We start from the raw sequence: 19,845 nt of genomic DNA, 5'->3' as shown, positions 1-19,845 counted from the left end.
CTGTCCATGAAAATCACGAATTGGTGACAAAGCGCACCCCTGGCGGAGGCCAACCCCCACCGGAAACGAATCCGACTTACTGCCGAGGATCCGGACACAGCTCTCGCTTTGGGTGTACAGAGATTGGATGGCCCACAGAAGTGACCCCCTCACCCCATACTCCCGTAGCACCTCCCACAGTATCTCCCGAGGAACCCGGTCATATGCCTTCTCCAGATCCACAAAACACATGTAGACTGGATGAGCATACTCCCAGGCCCCTCCAGGATCCTTGCGAGAATGAAGAGCTGGTCCGTTGTTCCACGTCCAGGACGGAATCCACATTGTTCCTCTTCAATCTGAGGTTCGACTATAGGACGAACCCTCCTTTCCAGCACCTTGGAGTAGACTTTACCAGGGAGGCTGAGTAGTGTGATACTCCTGTAATTGGTACACACCCTCTGGTCCCCCTTTTTAAAAAGAGGAACCACCACCCCGGTCTGCCACTCCCTTGGCACTGTCCCAGACTTCCATGCAATGTTGAAGAGGCGTGTCAACCAAGACAGCCCCTCCAAACCCAAAGCTTTCAGCATTTCTGGACGAATCTCATCAACCCCTGGGGCTTTGCCTCTGTGGAGTTGTTTGACTACCTCAGTGACTTCCGCCAGGGATATTGACAATGATTCCCCATCAGCCTCCAACTCTGCCTCTACAAAAGAGGGCTTGTTAGTCGGATTAAGGAGTTCCTCAAAGTGCTCCTTCCACCGCCCGATTACCTCATCGGCTGAGGTCACTAGCGTCCCGTCCTTACTGTAAACAGCTTGGACGGTTCCCCGTTTCCCCCTCCTGAGATGTCGAATGGTTTTCCAGAAGCACCTTGGTGCCGCCCGAAAGTCCTTCTCCATGGCGTCTCCGAACTCATCCCACACCCGCTGCTTTGCCTCTGACACAGCAGAGGCTGCAGCCCTTCTGGCCTGTCGGTACCTTGCAACTGCCTCCGGAGTCTTCTGGGATAGCATATCCCGGAAGGCCTCCTTCTTCATTCGGACAGCTTCACTGCCCACCGGTGTCCACCACGGTGTTCAAGGGTTGCCCCGCCTTGAGGCACCTAAGACCTTGAGGCTACAGCTCACCGCTGCAGCTTCAGCAATGGAAGCTTTGAACATTGCCCACTCCGGTTCAATGCCCCCAACCTCCACAGGGATGCCAGAAAAGCTCCGCCGGAGGTGTGAGTTGAAGATCTCTCGGACAGGGGCCTCCTCCAGACGTTCCCAGTTCACCCGCACTACTCGTTTGGGTTTACCTGGTCTGTCCAGAATCTTACCCCATCCTCTGATCCAACTCATCACCAGATGGTGATCAGTTGACAGCTCTTCCCCCTTTCTTCACCCGAGTGTCCAAAACATACGGCCTCAGATCAGATGATACGATCACAAAATCGATCATCGACCTTTGGGCACGGTGAAACTAGCAAATGGGCACAGTGAAACTAGCAAATGTCATGCTGTCAGCAGACAGCAAAACAAAAAAAATCACACTCTTATGAGAGCATGAGGAGGTTTGGGTTCTATTAAGACCCTTTAGAAATCAGAACAATTGAAAATATGAATGGAATAATTTCTGTACTGTAGCTAATGTGGAATACTGTTTGTTTAAGGGAAACCCAATGACCTTGATTTCTTTTTCCTGCTGGCTGTTGCAGGGTCGAACCATGCAGATCCTGGTCTGCCTCTCCAATTGGCAGTGCTGGTTGTCGTTGGTGATGCGAGATGAGACAGCCATGCCGCAGGAGGCCGAGCACTCACTCCACTCTGTAGTCTGGACTATACAGTTATAACTGGGACTCTCTGCCGACGGTCCATGAAGTGACACTTGTCTTAAGACTGAGACAGGATTTGAAGAGGGCAAAGGCTGAATCTGAGAGGCTCCTGCAAGAAGAGTAAGAAGAAAGAGATGTGGGGAGAGAAAAGTGATGAAAAAGTCAAGTGATCTTTTGGCAGTGAGAGTCCGAGCTGGCAGGCATCATGATGAACCAAATAGAACTTAAGTCAGACAGTCCATGACTACCTGTGTTGTCTGGGTCAAAGTCACATGACCACTTAAACCCTACTGCTGTGTCCTCAGAAGTTACAGTTTTAACTGCTCCTGTGGTTTAGTCTAACTTTATCCTGTAGAAGTCCAAATTTCTGTAGAGGTCACTGTTTCTGAAATTTGAAGAGGTCCTTTTATGCTGAAGCTTGTCCCATTTTTAAAAAATCAATTGATTCTAACGATTTTCAAACCTGGGACGAGCTTCGGCTGCTTAATAACACATCATTGCACATCATTAGAATAAGGTGTTCAAGAGCAGATAGAAACCTAAAACATGCAGGACAGTGGCCCTCCAGGAGCAGGATTGGACACCCTCGGGATAAAAGCATCAGCTAAATTCAACCAATGAAGTAGGGATGTTGTGTAAAATGTAAATAGTTTTGCAAAAATTCACTCATTTTGAATTTGATGTCTGCAACACATTCCAAAAAAGCTGGGACAGTTGCATGTTTACCACTGTGTTACATCACCTTTCCTTTTAACAACACTCAATAAGTGTTTGGGAACTGAGTACACTAATTGTAGAAGCGTTGTAGGTGGGATTACTAGCCACGAACTGTGTTAACTGACCATGGTTTTCTGGAGTGTTCCTGAGCCCACCTGTTCATATCCTTTACAGAATGATGTCAGTTTTTGCTGCAGTGTTGTCTCAGGGGTCGAAGGTCACAGTAGTTTAGTGTTGCTTTCAGCCTTGCTGCTTACGTGCAGAGATTTCTCCAGATTCTCTGAATCTTTTGATGATATTATGGACTGTAGATGATAAAATCCCTTAATTCCTTGCAATTGTACGTTGACAAACATTCCTAAATTCACACAGTTGTTCACAAAGTAGTGAACCTTGCCCCATCCTTGCTTGTGAAGAACTGAGCCTTTCAGGGATGCTCCTTTTAAACCCATTTGCAAATCATTGTATTCTGTTTTTATTTGAGTTTTACTCAACTTCCCAACTTCGTGTGAATGTGTGAATGTGAATTGGAGTTATACAGTATACATGTATGTAATGTATAAAGGTTTACCAAATCTTACAATGGACAGAACTACTTATCAAAGCTGACAGCATAATATCTCAAACAGTCAATCAGTGTAAAACATCAGCTGAATGGTGAAGAGTAAAACACTAAGAGCAGTGGATGTGACAGAGTTGGTACTGACCGCCCATCACTGACTGGTAGTGGTGATCCTGAGGCGACTGGTCACACACCCACTCCTCACAGCATTTCCCAGGGATCTGGATGCGGCGAGGATACGGACAGTCAGGGGTGGGCAGCGGGACATCACTGGCACACATTGGCACACAGCCAATCTCTCCATTCATACACACACAGTGGTGCTTACAGCTGGGCTGGAAAGACTCCCCACTACTGTAGATCACACCCCCCAGGTCACATGTTTGACCCTCCTGAGCTGTAGACAGAAAACATGTAGCATTGTTACTTCTACATACATCCTCTCATTTCCAATGATGTTGAAGGTACAATTAAAACAGAAATAAAATTAACAAAGAAAAGCAAATGCCAGACAACAACAGAACACAGTTAAAAGCATTATTCAAGAGCAGTTTGTGGCCATGGTTTTAAATTGACCTTTACAGTTACAGTCGTGTTAAGTTTTAAAAATGTCTAAAGTGTGTGCAGCACAGTTTTCCCAAATGCAAATGGGACTTCTAGCATTAGGCCAATCTCTGGAACTAGTCAAATGTATTATATTTAATTTAATAAGTGTGTAGAACATTGCATGTGCAGAATACTGTCGCTGGTATAGCATCACCATAATCCACAACAGACAAGAAGATGGCCTTAAAGCTGCAGTCGGCAAGTCTGGCAGATTGAGTAGACTCAGTCAAATTTCGAATGTTTACAACTCTCGCCGCTCCCCCTCTACCACAAGCTCCTCCGCTCCGTGCTCGCCAGTGTGCGTGTACCTGAGACCTGTCTCTTCTCTCATCAGAGGTAGGCTGGCTAATGGAATAAGATCAAACAAATGTTGCAGACTGGGACTTTAACTATCTGCTTTCCACAGAGCAGAGGAAAATAAGCTCTTCTCTGTACAAATATCCCATTTTTGTTGTAGCTTCCTGACCAGTGTGTCAATGTGAAATATAAAGAGAACTTTCTGATCCATTCAAAAGAAAATATCTATACTCTTAAAACCACCGAGAAAGCTAACAAGTGGGCCTGAAAATCTGATTGTGGGTGACTTTTCTGTAAAAGATATGAAAAGCAATAATAACACCAAAGTACTCTGCTTTCCGAAGGATACGGTGTCTGACTTGGAAAAAAGAATCCTGGATATTGTGGCTGCACACCCAAATGTGAAAAATATCATTCTGCACATTGGTTTTAATGACATTGAAAAACAACAATCAAGGGAGCTGAGAGAGGACTTCAATAAACTCTTTGAAACAGTCAGCGCTGTGAATGCTGAGGTGTTTATCAGTGGTCCTCTACCCCCGATCAGGAGAGGAGCTGAGAGATTCAGTCGACTTTACTCGCTGAATGAGTGGCTCTCCAGCGTTTGTCTTGCTCGTTCGATGCATTTTATTGACAATTTTAGCTTTTTCTGGGACCGCAGGCATCTTTTTAAGGCAGACGGACTTTGTCTAAATAAGCTAGGGGTAAAGCTTTTCATGACCAACATGTCTTACTTCCTGCGTCATCCATCTATCATCACTTCCAAGGACAAGAGACAAGAGGAACCAACGGAAAAGACAGACACAACACAGCTTATCATGAACGTCGAAGGAGGACCGCCATTGCAAAAGGATAGCGCTGACCATGAGAGACACCGGAGCAAAGAGGAGACGTGTCCATCCCCCTCTACCTCCCCTTTCATTTCAAATGGGCGGGAAGATCCCTCCCCCACACCCCCCAAGCCTAAATCCAGGTCTCCATCCTTCTCCCTTCCTCAAGTAAGCCTTTCTCCCCCCTTATCCCCTTTGGAGTTCCGGGAGCTACCCCCACCCACCCCCCGCCCTACCCCTATTTTTACCCCCCTTGACCGACCTCAGCGATCCCCCCCTCAGCGTCATCTCAGTGACACCTCCCTCCCACCTCCTCCCCCACCTCCACGAAGGCATGCTTCACAAACCCTCAGCCCTACTCCGCCCCTCTTACGTAAACCCCCTCTACACCCTCAACGTCCACCTCCAGTAGTTCATTCCAGCTCTGACGCTGCCCACTCCTCCTCCCCCTCATGGCCACCCCCGCCCCGCCCTGACAGCAGTCCTGAATATTATTGATACAGAAAGGGGTTCAGCAGTAGACCACATTATCAGCTGGGCCCAAGGCTGCCTACGTCAAAGCTTGGCACCTTCTACATTCCTGTTGTGACTACCAAGAGAGAGAACATTGGGAAACGTAGACACCCTGCTAACCTAAACAATCTCATTCCTATCCTCTCCAAAACAAAGTCAACATCGAAGCCTGTCAATAACACCATCAGGATGGGTCTGCTCAATGTTAGGTCTCTGAATAACAAATCATTTTTAGTCAACGATTTTATTACTACTTCCAAACTTGATTTTATGTTTTTAACTGAAACATGGCTGGAGCAATATAACAGTGCAAGCATTCTGATCGAGACAGCACCCCCCAACTATAACTTTATTGATGTATGTAGATCTGGGAAAAGGGGGGGAGGGGTTGCTGCTATATTTAAAAACATATTTCAGGGGAAACAGATGTCACTTGGTGATTTTACATCATTTGAATACCTGTGTGCTGTGTTGAAATGCTCTCCCAAAATTCTTCTGTTAATTATATACAGGCCACCTAAATACTCAGCAAATTTTTTCGATTATTTTACCGAATTATTGTCTAGTATCTCCACTGACTTTGACTGCCTAGTTATAACTGGTGACTTTAATTTTCATATTGACGATTCGAATGGCAAGGGTGCAAAAGAACTTTTTACTATTTTAGATACATTTGACCTGTCTCAACATGTGAAAGAGGCTACTCATTGTAAAGGACACACCCTGGACCTGATTATCACAAAAGGTCTCAATGTTTCTGACGTTCTTGTGACTGATCTTTCCTTGTCTGATCCTTTCTGTGTTTTCTTTAATATTTCTTTAATTCCGGAGACACAAACAGAATCAAAGAATGTCAAAAAGCGCTACATCAATGAACATGCTAATGTACTCTTTAAAAATGCCATCTCCTCGCTACCACCTCTAAACCCATGCCATGCTGATGATCTTGTAAACAACTTTAATTCCAAAATTGTGAATATCATAGATGTCATTGCACCGGTTACAGTTAAAACGATTTCTGGTAAGCAAAAGGCACCCTGGAGAAAAGCTGCTGTTGTAACAGCCCAGAGAAGAGAGTGCAGGAAGGCTGAACGAATCTGGCGAAATACAAAACTTCATATTCACCATGACATCTATAAAGAGAGGCTCCAGGCCTACAATTTAGTCTTAAAAGGTGCTAGAGAAACATTCTTCTCCAATATCATAAACAGCAACACTAATAAGGTCAAAACCCTATTTGCAACTGTCGACAGACTGACCAACCCCCCAACACAAATACCAGCCGAACTCCATTCCACACAGAAATGCAATGAGTTTGCATTCTTTTATACTAATAAAATTGAAGGCATCAGACGTGCCATCAATATCTCAAACAAAAAAGTTGGATCACCACCCCGTTTAGGCCAAAATATCACAGCAATGATGGCAAGCTTTAATGCCATAGACTCTAAAACTCTAGTGGAAACAGTGACCGATCTAAAGGCAACCACCTGCTGTCTTGATGCTTTACCTACCAACTTCTTTAAGAATGTTTTTGACTGCCTATCAACAGACGTATTGCAAATAGTCAATAACTCTATTCAATCGGGCATTTTCCCAAAGGCCTTCAAAACTGCAGTCATTAAACCTCTTCTAAAAAAGCGGAGCCTAGATGCCTCTATTATCAACAACTACAGACCAATTTCAAATCTACCATTCATAAGTAAAATAATTGAGAAAGTTGTACTCCAACAACTAACTCACTTCTTGGCTTCTACTGGCTGCCACAACAACCTCCAGTCAGGATTTAGACCTTTTCATAGCACAGAGACGGCCCTTATTAAAGTTATAAATGACATCCGTCTTAACACAGACTCTGGCAAAACTTCAGTACTAATGCTATTGGACCTCAGTGCTGCATTTGACACTGTCGACCACTCAATACTTTTGGACAGGTTGGAAAACTGGGTGGGGCTCTCAGGCACAATCCTAAACTGGTTCAAGTCATATCTACAAGATAGGAACTATTTTGTTTCCATTGGCGACTTTGTATCAGAACAAACCAACGTAACGTGTGGAGTCCCCCAAGGTTCAATCTTGGGGCCGACTTTATTTAACATCTATATGCTCCCACTAGGACAAATCATGCAAAATAATAACATTGACCACCATTGCTATGCCGATGACACCCAAATCTATGTAGCGCTATCACCAAATGACTATCGCCCCATAGATCTACTGTGCCAGTGCATTGAGCAAGTCAAACACTGGATGTGCCAAAATTTCCTTCAACTAAATGAGGATAAAACTGAGATAATTGTTTTTGGCGCTAAGAAAGAAAGGTTTAAAGTCATCCAACACCTTCAATCACTGTCCCTGAAAACCTCAAATAAAGCCAGAAATCTTCGGGTTATTATGGATTCTGATTAACATTTCGACAGTCACATAGAATCAGTAACAAAATCGGCCTATTATCACCTTAAAAATGTAACAAGACTTAGAGGGCTCATGTCAGCTCAAGACTTAGAAAAACTTGTCCATGCCTTTATAACCAGTAGACTAGACTACTGTAACGGTCTCCATGCAGGTCTTCCCAAAAAAACTGTCAGGCAGCTACAGCTTGTTCAGAACGCTGCTGCTAGAGTTCTAACAAAGACCAAAAAATGTGAACACATTACACCAATTTTTAAATCATTACACTGGCTTCCTGTACGTCAGAGAATTGATTTCAAAATCCTCCTGCTCACATATAAATCACTACATGGTCTAGGGCCGAGGTATATCACTGATATGCTCCCACTACATAAGCCTTCTAGATCACTAAGATCCTCTGAGACCAATCTGTTAGTGGTTCGCAGAGTAAACTCAAATCAAGGGAAAGCATCTTTCAGTCATTATGCAACAAACAGCTGGAATAAACTTCCTGAAGATTTGAGACTTTCACCCACTCTGACCACTTTTAAAACTAGACTGAAAACTTTTATGTTCACCTTAGCTTTCTGCTAAATCTTCGCACTTTTAACGTCCGCACTGTTTTGATTATTGTCTATGTTTTTATTCTCTTTGTCTTTCTGTAACGCATTTGAATTCATGACATGTTGTGCTGTGAAGCACTTTGAGTCTGCCTTGTGTATGAAAAGTGCTATACAAATAAAGCTGCCTTGCCTTGCCTTGCCTACTCCGAGACCCTCTCAATATAATGTCCATTCAGGGTGGAAATATTCAACAGAATGGCATATATTAGGTATTGTTGCATTCAGAAACCTGCTCATGCTTGGAGACCTGCCCTTCTTATTATCCTGTAAGCAATGAAACAACTGAAAATGCTGCAATGAAAATAACAAAAAAATAAAACAGAACTAATAGTTATTTATGACCTGGACCAACATTTTATGAAATCATGCACAGTTACCTTACCCTTATATAGAACAAGGCATTACAATACATTGTTAGATATGTATTATATGTAATTTTAAAAAGGAAAAAGATACCATTTAAATCCCTACATCAGCCAGCCCCTGCACAACACAAACTGCACCTGTGTCTTGAATGTTATACAATATGTTTTACCAGTATGGGGGTGAATAACGATGTTATATGGATTTTAAGGCGAATGTATTACCCATGCAGATGCCAGTCTCAGTGTCACTCAGCAGAGTGTAGTCACAGTAGAGCTCCTTGTGATGGTCGCAGGGTTCCAGCAGGGAGCAGGGCTCTCCCAGCTGCCTGGCACACACCTTACAGCAGCCGCAGCCATCCAAGACCAGACTGGTGCCCAACGGGCAGGGTGGGATGTCTGCAGAGCAGGCACAGGGCTTAGAACAGTCCTGGGCCACTGTCTGTAACAAATACACAAACCACAGGTTAAGATCACATGACGCAAGTAGCAGCAGGATTCACCTGCTTCTTCTCAAACTCACACGCATAACCATAATTGGTCTCCCAACACATCCTCATAGAGCTGAATATAAATGTGCAACAGGCTGTGAGGTACGATTTCTCCCTCTTTTTGGTGGGTCAGAGGTGTTACCCAATCAGCAGGGACGTGTATGTAAACCTTAGTTTATAAAAAGACCATGCGTTTCCTACACAACAGAGTGTGTAGGAAAGTTTAAATAAATGTTTCGCCAGGGCTGGGGTGACCATATTTGGACAAGAGAGCGGAGCTGGGGAAATAAGCGTTGTGCGTGCATAAACAACGTAAGTTTTCAATTTGTGTCACATGCTTACAGCTGTATGTTGTTTAAAATACAGTAATGACGGTTTTATTTACCAGCTAACTATTGATGTTAGCCCTATTGAAACCTGTTCTGTGTGTGTGTGTGGATACTGTGATTGGTGAAGAAGCTTGACTAATGTTCTGAAATTCTCTCTGTCTCTAATTGGAAATCCAGCAGATGTTTGAATCTTGTTATCAGCTTTAATGGGTGAGGGCTACACTAGCAGACGGGTGAGAGCTTCCAACGGCTAACCATACTTTTCGGGACTTGTCGAAATTGTCTTACTTTCTTTTCCTCAGATAATGTTACAGACATTACATTTATGGGAATAATGAGGTAAAATCGCAGGAACTTTGCAAATTGCAAGCTTGGGGCGGCTGGTGGCTGAGTGGTTACAGCAGTCACCCCATGTAAAGAGGCTGAAGGTCCTCCAGGCAGTGGCCATGGGTTGACTCCGACCTGCGGCCCTTTGCTGCATGTCTCCCCCTCTCTCTCTCACCCCATTTCCTGTCTGTCCTATCTAATAAAAGGCTTGAAAACTGCCAAAAAAATAATCTAGGAAAAAAAAATTGCAAGCTTTACCTGAACTGGTGCATAAGAAATCTTCTTTTTCCAACTGGATTACTTGACCTGATCAAGACATGGATTATTTATTATATGCTTTAGCTGATGAGAGGAAAATCATGTTAAAAAGTGAGGTAAGGGGAAGATGGCGGGACCTGAGTAGTAGTAGTAGTAGTAGTAGTAGTTGTGTGTGTTGGAAGCACCACCTTTATCTTGCTTATTAACCTCACCCATAAGTCTTAAATAAGCTATCTACTGTTGCGGCTAGTGATACTGCTGTTAACTTTGAGATCCCAGCTACCAACGAAAATATTCTATCAGCAATACACTAGAAGAAAAGCGCCTTTGACAGTGGATATGACGAGCTCAAAGGGTCCCTTTCCAGCCTTAAATCGGCTTTATCAGCCGTCGGTGAACGTATGTCGACAACAGAGGATGCCATTGAAACGCATGAAATTGGGGCGGAAGTAGCTCAGTCCATAGGTGACTTGGCTGGGAACCGTAGGGTCGCTGGTTCAAGTCACAGTGTGGACCATGTATGGAGCGTGGACTGGTGGCTGGAGAGGTGCCAGTTCATCTCCTGGGCACTTCCGAGGTGCTGTTGAGCAAGGCACTGAACCCCCAACTGCTCGGGGCGCTGGTCACTGGCAGCCCCCTCGCTCTGACATCTCTCCTCAATTGCATGTATAGGCCCTGTTTGTGCATCTGTGTATTTCGGGTCTGTGTGTGTAGCATGTATAATAATAAGAGTGAAAAAAAAAATCCAATTTCCCCGTGTGGGATTAATAAAGTAATTCTTCTTCTTCTTCTTCTAAATACGTCTCGACGAGCTACACAAGAGCCTAGCCTCCCAGTGTATGCTACAGCAAGCTAAATTAGACGACCTGGAGGCCCGCTCTCGCAGGCAAAATATCCGCATAATCGGAATAAAGGAGAAAGCTGAGAACGGCAGGCCAATGGAGTTCGTTGCTAAGTTACTTCCGGAGCTACTGGGAGAAGAGCATTTTGACCATCCTGTGGACGTGGTCCGGGTCCGTCGAACCGCTGTGCCAGCTAAAGACGGGAAACCCAGAGTTATCATCACCAGGCTGCACCGCTTCCAGGTAAAAGGGCTGATACTGAGGCTCGCGAGGGAGAAGGCACCGCTGATGAGGCATCCTGTATTCATCTTTCCTGACCTAACGTCAGCAACCATGAAGAAGTGGATGGCTTTTCAACATATCAAGGAGAAGTGTAGAGCCAGGTGTAGCCCTTGCTAAAATAATGAATGTATTTTGATGACCGAATATATAAACAATCCACAGATTCATGATTCATAGAAGTTCATTGCGTATTTAAATGTTTAAAATATTATAAATATGGTTAAAATACAGGAATAGGTCAAAATGTAAGATAAGTATTTGTTAAAAATACAAGTTAATGCCATTCAATTTCATGGCATATAAACAAATAGTAAATTCATGCTGATATAATGTTTTCAGGTGTATGCTGATTATTTGTTTTGAGAGGTGTCAGTCACTAATTACTTTTATACGATTGGCATGTGTGAAGCTTCAGTGACTCCGGCCAATCACAGAGCAGTTTTAGGTGAGGGGGCGGGAGATATCGCCATGTTGTGGTTCCGAGCAAGCAGAGCAAGCAGAACGGGAGAGAAAAAAGAGAGGAGACACATGTTGGCCCAAGACAGTGAGAGAATGTTTCATTAATTTCAGTTCATAATTCGTGGGAAACTGACAGTATCCGGATGTTAGGAACTTTTGTGAACTGCTGAGAGATAAACCCGAGAACATGAGTGTTTTGTAAACAACGGACTTTTATCGCTAACCGCAGCTAGCCGTTAGCTTTAGTCTAGCTTCGTTTTTGCTTAGCTTACCCTCCGCTGTTTGTAAATGTGTTTGTTTAGTCCATGCTAAATCGGTCTGATACAGCTTATTGACTTGAAATGTGTGTATTTACTTCAGGAGAGAAAGGCGGACATTTTGACGGTATTACGGAAAGAAGCAAAGCTCCTGTGAACTACGAAGAGTCTGCTCATTCCTGCGTGTGTTTTGAGAGCTGTGGAGCGTGTGGCCAGGAGGGGACTGGAGCTTCTGCTGCACCCTGTCGGTGACCTGCTCATGCCCCTTTTTCCCTATTTACTGTCGGAAGCCGCGAGTACATTATTTGCGCGTGCATTTTGTTTGGCTTACTGAAAGTGAAGGGCCAGTTTGTTTTAGGCCCCGGTTCACCCAAGCAACAACACAGTCCTGCAAGGGTTTTGTTCAACAATACAGACTGTTGTGGACCAGGGGCCTGTTTCACAAAGCAGGTTTAGTGAAAACTCTGAGTATGTTAACCCTGTAATGAGGGAAACTCTGAGTTTTCCGTTTCACAAAGAGAGGTAACTTAACCTCTCGGTCAGTTACCATGGTAACATGCTCTCTGAAACTAAACTGGTCGGGACCAGGTTTTTCTCAGAAAACCTTGAGTTTCTCTCTGTCTCCGCCCTTTTTCAGCCACACACGGTGTTTGATTTCCTCATTCATTCAGTCAGCGGGCGAGTTTTGGCGAAGTATAGTTCTGCTATAGTTCCGTCTGTTTTTTCAGAAAATCACTGCAAACATCAGTCATTAGAAGTTATATTAGGTGGTGACTATTTCACTACCATGGCGTGTCCTTCTGATAACAATCCCGTGGATGAAGCTGCAGCATTACTGCGCAGAGAATTAAATATTCGTCGGGAGATGATTATCAAACTATTGATTATAGATGTTCTTGCATTTCCAGGCAATTCTCTTTTTGAGCGGTACCGTTTCATGTCACAGCAGATATTCTGTGTTGCGCTGCGTTTTTTTGCAAACAGGAGTTTTTGTATACAACGTATAAAAGTCATTCAGTAGGCCTACATTAGAAGTTATATTAAGTGGTGAATATTTACACTACCATGGCATGTCCTTTTGATAACGATCCCGTGAATGAAGGTGACGCATTTCGCAAAGAGAATTAAATATTCGTCGGGAGAGGATTATCAGACCGCGCATAGACGTCCTTAATATACTGCAGCTAAATTACAAAATTAATGAAATGGATCTTTTGAGCAAGTTGAATGTATTTGACTTAGCGTTTCTAAATATAATTCCAGCTTTTCTTGCAATTCATAGGTTCAAAAGTGTGTGCTTTTAATTGGGTTACCGGTATATAAACTACTCCTATAGGTGGAAACAACAGCCTTCTGATCCAGAATATCACCTATAATGCGAGGGGGCTGAATACGGCACAACACCGCTTCATGTCACAGTCCATCTCATCCCTCCTTACATTTCCAACATTAACAACCAGTAATGCTCTCATATCACAGCAGATATTGTGTGTTGCGCTGCGTTTTTTTTGCAAATGGGAGTTTTTTATACAACATTGATATGTTGTATAAAAAACAGCCACTTACGGTAATATTTACTTAACGATGTAAAACATGCTCAAAATGAGGCGTCACCATGAGACTGTGCTGAGGTTTTACCTGTTTGAAAAATGTTTTTATGTTTCATCTTAAGCTGCGCTTCACCCCCGCGGGGTTGCACTTAAATGAAATAAACTAATAGGCTCCCACTCATGCAGTTCCCCCTGTGATATTACTGTGATTGCAACTGGACTACATTTAAACTTATGCACTGACCCGAGCCGCAATGTTCTCCCGCACCGTCTCTCTCTCTTTTGCTGCTGCAGCGGTGTAAACCTGCTCAAACTCACCGTATGAGCGCATTAATATTTCCAATTCCAGTTGTAGCGTAGCCCTTCGCTTCCCCGTTGCCATGGTGACTCGTCGAATCAGGGCTCCATTGATGCTGTCTTTTTTTACTTGTGGTGCACGCGCTTAACTCCAGGTCAAACTACTCTGAGTTGATCAACCTAACGCAAATCTGCTGTTCTGGAACCGAAAACTCAGAGTTTCCTATCTCAGAGTAGATCAACTCAGAGTTCCGGGTTAGACTCAGAGTTTTTTGAACCTGCTTTGTGAAACAGGCCCCTGGTGTGTGTGTGTGAGAGAGTGTGCGTGGGTCCATTATATCATCGGTCTTTCCTCATGGTTCATGCTGTTTTATTTGATACTTACAAGTGACTGAACAGTACTTCAAATAGGTATCATTTCTGTTTAGGAATTAGTATTATTCATTGAACCCAAGTGCTTTATTTTGTACTTATTCATTATTTTGAACTTTAATACCTACTACTAAAGGAGTATTTGCATTCCAAGTGTTGTTGTTGGGTGTTCATTTAAGTAATTTATATTTTAATTATAAGCATAAAAACAAAGGGAATATCATAAGAGTAACCCAGGCCCCGCCCATAGGCACATGAGCTGGGTGTGACACAATTTGGAGGCACCGCTGGGATATTCCCATGTTTAATTTTTTTGTTTTTCCGTTTTAAAGGAGCATTTTGTTTTCAGTCTTAAACAACTCATCACACCAGTAGTAGAGCTAGAGTAATGACTACTCAGAATGCTTCTCAGACAGCACCTGACCTTAGTTGCTGGTGCAGTGAGACCCAAAACGGGCCTTTGTACTACATAACGTTCCTGCTAATGCAGACCAAACAGACATTGAAGTGACTGCTGAGACATTAAAAGCTTTTGGAAGAGTGAAAGTAAGAGACGCAAGACTTAACACTCAGACAAGCAAAAGCCTAGTTCTTTGTGAATATCCCTTTTTGTAGAATCTGCCACTTCGGCTAATGACTTCTTAGCCAAGCTCAACGAGCTAATGAACGATGAAGAAAAACAGTTAATGACGTTCATGCCCTGCTGTCTACAGATGTTCAATAGGAGAACTAAATGAGATCTGGGAAGAGGAAGAATATGAGACAGCACGACGTAAGTAAACCACAGTTTTTTCTGCTGCTGGTGTGGCGAGAACGGCCATATTGCCACTCACTGCATGCATAGCCCCTGAGAAAACAACCAAAGTAATTCAGAGACTACTCGGGGCGCTGCGCTAGAGTAAGGAGGAAAAGGGGGCTTCAAAAGGCTCTGCTGAGTCAAAGGAGGTTGGTTCGGTCATAAAAAGCTCAGTGCACACACCTTCATGCAGTGATTTGCCGGAAGGGTTAGTTGGTCCATCCATGATGGCCAATGTGACTATTGAAGGACAACCATGTATAGCCCTTTTAGACAGTGGCTCCTGAGTCACCATCATATTCGAGAGCTGGTACACCCGTTACCTCCCTAATGCTCCCGTTCTTCCGTTCACAGACCTCGCCATATGGGGCCTGAATGATTCTACTTACCCATACAGTGGATATGTGGCAGTTGAGCCCCCCAACCCCAAGGGAGCTGAAAAGGCAGTCACTGTCTTGGCTCTAGTATGCCCTGACCTAAAGAGCCCAGACCCAGTTCCCGCCATTTTTTGGTACCATCTCAAAGAAACTGCATTCCTTGCTCACCCACTGTGGAGAATTTAAAGGTAATAGTGAGGTTGATTCACTAAGGATAGATACTCGCCCACCGGAACACCTCTCATTGCCTAGTGCCCTACCCCCAGGTGTGGTTGGTCAAGTGAAGTGGCAAGGCCCCGGGTCTCTTACCATTCCCCCGCGGGGAGAGCGTTATGCTGTTTATAAAGTAGAGCAGCAGCAGCCCTGGGCAAAAGTATCCTGATGTTTTAGGTTGATGAAATCATAAACCTCCCTGCTGGTGTACTGGTCACACCTGTTGTACTGCCACCTTCTGCAATGGATACCAATGGTTTCACACTTCTGGTAAGAAATGAGTCCCAAACAGAGACTGCTGACACAGTGCTGGCCCAGGTGTATCCAGTGGACATGGTCACTGAGTTAAAGAAGACCTCTGTCAAAGAGAAGTCTATTGACCCTGAGTTGTTTAACTTTGGGGATTCTCCCATCCCTGAGCCGTGGAAAGCCAGGTTAGCCACATAGCTAGCCGAGAGAGCCAATGTCTTCTCATTGGAGGAGTGGGACGTCGGTCTAGCAAAAGGTGTGACTCACCACATCAGGCTGCGAGACTCCAGGCCATTCAGGGAGAGATCCCGCAGAATCGCCCCAACGGACATTGAGGACATTCTTCGTCATCTCTAAGAACTTTTGGCGGCTGGAATAAACAAAGAATTACGGAGTCAATTCTGCCTCTGGAGTTTCCACCCACCCAGAGAAAGTAAGGGCAGCGACCCACTGGAAGAAACCTACTGACCTAAAGTCCCTAAGATCTTTTTTAGGATTTTGTGGTTACTACAAGTCGTTCATTGAGAGCTATTCTGCCATTGTCCGCCCGCTCACCAAACTGACCAAAGGATATACTCCTGCACAGAGGAGTCGCAAGAATATCATCAAAGGAAAGAAAGCTACTTAGTTCCAAGTCTCTGAGCCTTTTGGTAGTCGTTGGACTCCAGCTTGTGATGATGCTTTTCAGAACATTGTTTACAGACTCACGCATGCACCGATCTTGGCCTTTGCTGATCCCACTAAGCATTCTATCCTGCATGTAGACGCAAGTCTAAATGGGCTGGGAGCTGTGCTGAATCAAGAGTTTCCAGAAGGCCTCCGCCCAGTATCTTTTGCCAGCCTCAAATTGAGTCAAGCCGAACGGAATTATCTAGTCCATTAGCAAGAATTTTTAGCCCTCAAAAGGGCAGTGGTTGATAAGTTCCATGACTATTTGTATGGTCCAAAGTTTACGGTGAGAACAGACAATAATCCACTTGCCTACGTCTTGACGGCTGCAAGGTTAAATGTGACAGGCCACCGGTGGTTAGCGGCCCTCTCCACCTATGACTTCATGATCTGCTACAAGCCTGGCCGGGAAAATATTGATGCTGACTTACTGTCAAGGAGTCTGCAAGAAACAGGAGATGGGTGGGTGGCTATACCTCCCTATAGCATAAAAGCCCTGTGTCGTAGGATTACCACTGGGGGTTCCCATCAACCCACCACCAGATTTGTTGACCAGTTAGGAGTTCTGCCGGACGCAATTCCTGCTGTATATGTTGGCCTTACTCAGATTGAAATGAGCAAGCTGGAGCAGCTGAGCTTTCGGAGGCCCAAGACTTTCTCCGGTCATAGGTGTAGTGAAGCTTCAAGTTGCTCGAGGAGAAGGTGCCCCAGCTCCTAAGCACCCTAACCCAGATGTGACCTTGCTGCACAGAGAAAGTTCCAAACTTAAGGTAAAGCGTGGCCTTTTGCTCAGAGTCACCAAAAGACCCTCTGGGAGAGAAGTGAGTCACCTTATCTTACCTGCTAAATGTTGACAGATGGTATTGAGATCAGTACATGATCGGTGCAGACTAGTGTTGTCACGATACCAAAATTATGACTTCGGTACGATACCTGCCTAAAATATCTCGATACCGATACTGAAACGATACCACGGCAGAAAACTAAACCATCAGCAAAAGTAATGGAATAAAATATTAGATGACAAAATGTGGAACTTAAAATTATTTATTTTTATTCATTACAACACTTAAACTTAAAAAGTCAAAATAAATATAGAGATTTTTGTCAAAGCTGCAGAACTTTATAGCTACTTAACTTGTAACAACAACAACAACAACAAAATTATTATGCAGCTGGTGAAAAAAATTAAAAGATTTGTCACAGAACATGGACATATGAAAACCAGAACATCTTATTATCTGGACAATTCTTTGGCCAATTTAAGGTTCTTGGCCAGGAAAACAAGCATGTCAATGTTCTCCTCAGTCAGCCTCACACGTCTAGGACTGCAGATGAAGCCTGATGTGCTGAACACACGTTCTGAAGCGCAGCTTGAGGCTGGAATGCACAGGTACTTTCTGGCAAAATGTGCAAGAATTGGCAGAGTGGTTGCATGGTTCTTCCACCAGGTGAGAGGGTCTTCAGAAGCACTTATCTCTTTCATTTGTTTGTACAACAAGAATTCACTTGCAAGTTGGTCAGCACGGGATGTGGAGTGAACCACACTGCTCTCAGCCCCACCTGCCTCCTCCCTCTTCTCAAACTTGATGGTTGACAGCAGGCTTTTCAAATCAGTTTTTCTTTTTTTTGCCCCTCCTTGATCTTCCTGTTGCTGCTGCTCTGCTACTTCGACCTGCTGTGGAGCTTCATCACATTTCTGCATCAGTATTGCCTTCAACTCTTCCTCATTGGTAACAAAAGTGTCCTTAAATCTAGGGTCAAGGAATGTTGCAGTGTTGAGGAGAGTGTCCAGCAATCTGCTTTCATATCTTGCTGTGAAGTCTGTTCTTATTTTGTCTTTCATATCATGTGAAAGAATGCTCTCTCCATCCTTCACCATCAGACAGGAAAATATTTTCCATTTCAGGGGCAGCACAGAAGACAATGTGGGGTCCTTCTCTCCACTCAATGCATCTGTGAAGCTGCTTAGTGGGCCAAGGACCTCTCTAATAGTTTCCAGGGTTGTCACGTCTGAGTCTTTAGGCATCAGGTGCCACTTCTTGCGATTTTCAGCCAAAACCGCACAGACTGCTTGTTGCTGTGTACAGAATCTGTCCACCATCTCAAAGGTGGAGTTCCAGCGTGTAGGCTCGTCGTGAATGAGCTTGTGTTCAGGTAGGTTCAAGGTCTTCTGTTTCTCCTTCAAGTTCCTGATCATTTTGTTTGACCTGGAAAAGGCAGACACGGTTTTTCTGAGTCTGGACAAGCATGCTGAGACACGGTCTAGGCTTAAAGCCTTGCCTACAGCCAGATGAAGGTTATGGCCAAAACATGGAATCCAAGTATAGTTCTCAAATGCTTTTTTGTTGTTAGAGGCATTGTCAGTGGTTATCCCGGCCATGTTTGACAGGTTCAGTCCCCATTTCTCACACACAATCTCCTCTAGGGCTTCATGGAGACTATCTGATGTGTGATCTGAATATAAAGCTGAACATCCTAAACACCATGACTGTGTTTCCCAGGATTCAGTTATATACTGGATTGTGACTGCCATGTATGCATCAGCTGCCCTGCTCGTCCAGATGTCGGTAGTACAGGCGAAGGAAGGATGGTGTGCAAGTTCTGCCTGAATAACATTCCTGGTCTCAGTGTACAGCTTTGGTATTTCACTATACATGAAATAATTTCTCCCAGGCAAGTCATAGTTTCTGTCCAGCTGCTGCACAAGGTTCCGGAATCCACTTTTCTCCACTGTATATACTGGCACCTGATCAAGACAAATAAACTCAGCTACTGCTTTGTTTAGTCTTTTTGCATCTTTTGAGTCTTTCTCATATTTTCTGCTGCTATCAAACAGAGCTGGAAGGGAGACTGCCTCAACTTGCTGGTTGTAGGTTGTGCTTGCATCTGTTTGTTTGTCTGCATGGGGTGGGGGGCAGAGATGGATAAATTATGCTTATGCTTCAATACTACTAATATTATCATCATTATTTCAGGCTGATAGTTAACTTAGCTGCCAATGTGGTTACAAGCATCTCTGTGTCCAAAAAGACAAGTGTCTTGTGTTGTTTATTTGTCTTGTTTGCTCTCACAGATTATTTAATGACCTGATTTTCCATTTAAAGCTCAGTGTTTGTAGTAGAAAAAAATTAACAGCACATTAACTACAATTCTATTCAGCATAAAAATAATTGTAAATCTGGCAATTCATAAAATAAGATAATACTTTATTCGTCCCACAAAAGGGAAATTTGCAATTTGTATTTTAAGTTGATAAAATTCAAACCTTGTATTATCAGCCTGCAAACTACATTAGTGCAGTAAAGTATAACACAAATGACCCAGACCCGGTGGAGGTCTGTGCTCTTACCATACCATTTTCTAATAATGTAAATT

At 43.9% G+C, this 19,845-nt stretch overlaps 1 protein-coding gene across 1 annotated transcript in view; it reads right to left on the bottom strand.

The window, feature by feature from the left end:
* ccn2b (cellular communication network factor 2b) overlaps nt 1–19,845 on the bottom strand; it is a 45,626-nt gene that overhangs the window by 12,360 nt on the left and 13,421 nt on the right. Inside the window, exons 2-4 of the mRNA XM_083926054.1 lie at nt 8,925–9,141; nt 3,223–3,474; nt 1,651–1,907 (exon numbers count right to left, since the gene is read on the bottom strand). Of these exons, the coding sequence (XP_083782180.1) occupies nt 1,651–1,907; nt 3,223–3,474; nt 8,925–9,141 (726 nt within the window). The remainder of the gene's footprint in view (nt 1–1,650; nt 1,908–3,222; nt 3,475–8,924; nt 9,142–19,845) is intronic.

This window comes from Echiichthys vipera, assembly GCF_963691815.1.
Source record: "Echiichthys vipera genome assembly, chromosome: 13".
In the NCBI taxonomy this organism is placed as follows: domain Eukaryota; kingdom Metazoa; phylum Chordata; class Actinopteri; order Perciformes; family Trachinidae; genus Echiichthys; species Echiichthys vipera.
This window is presented reverse-complemented; position numbering and strand designations above follow the sequence as displayed.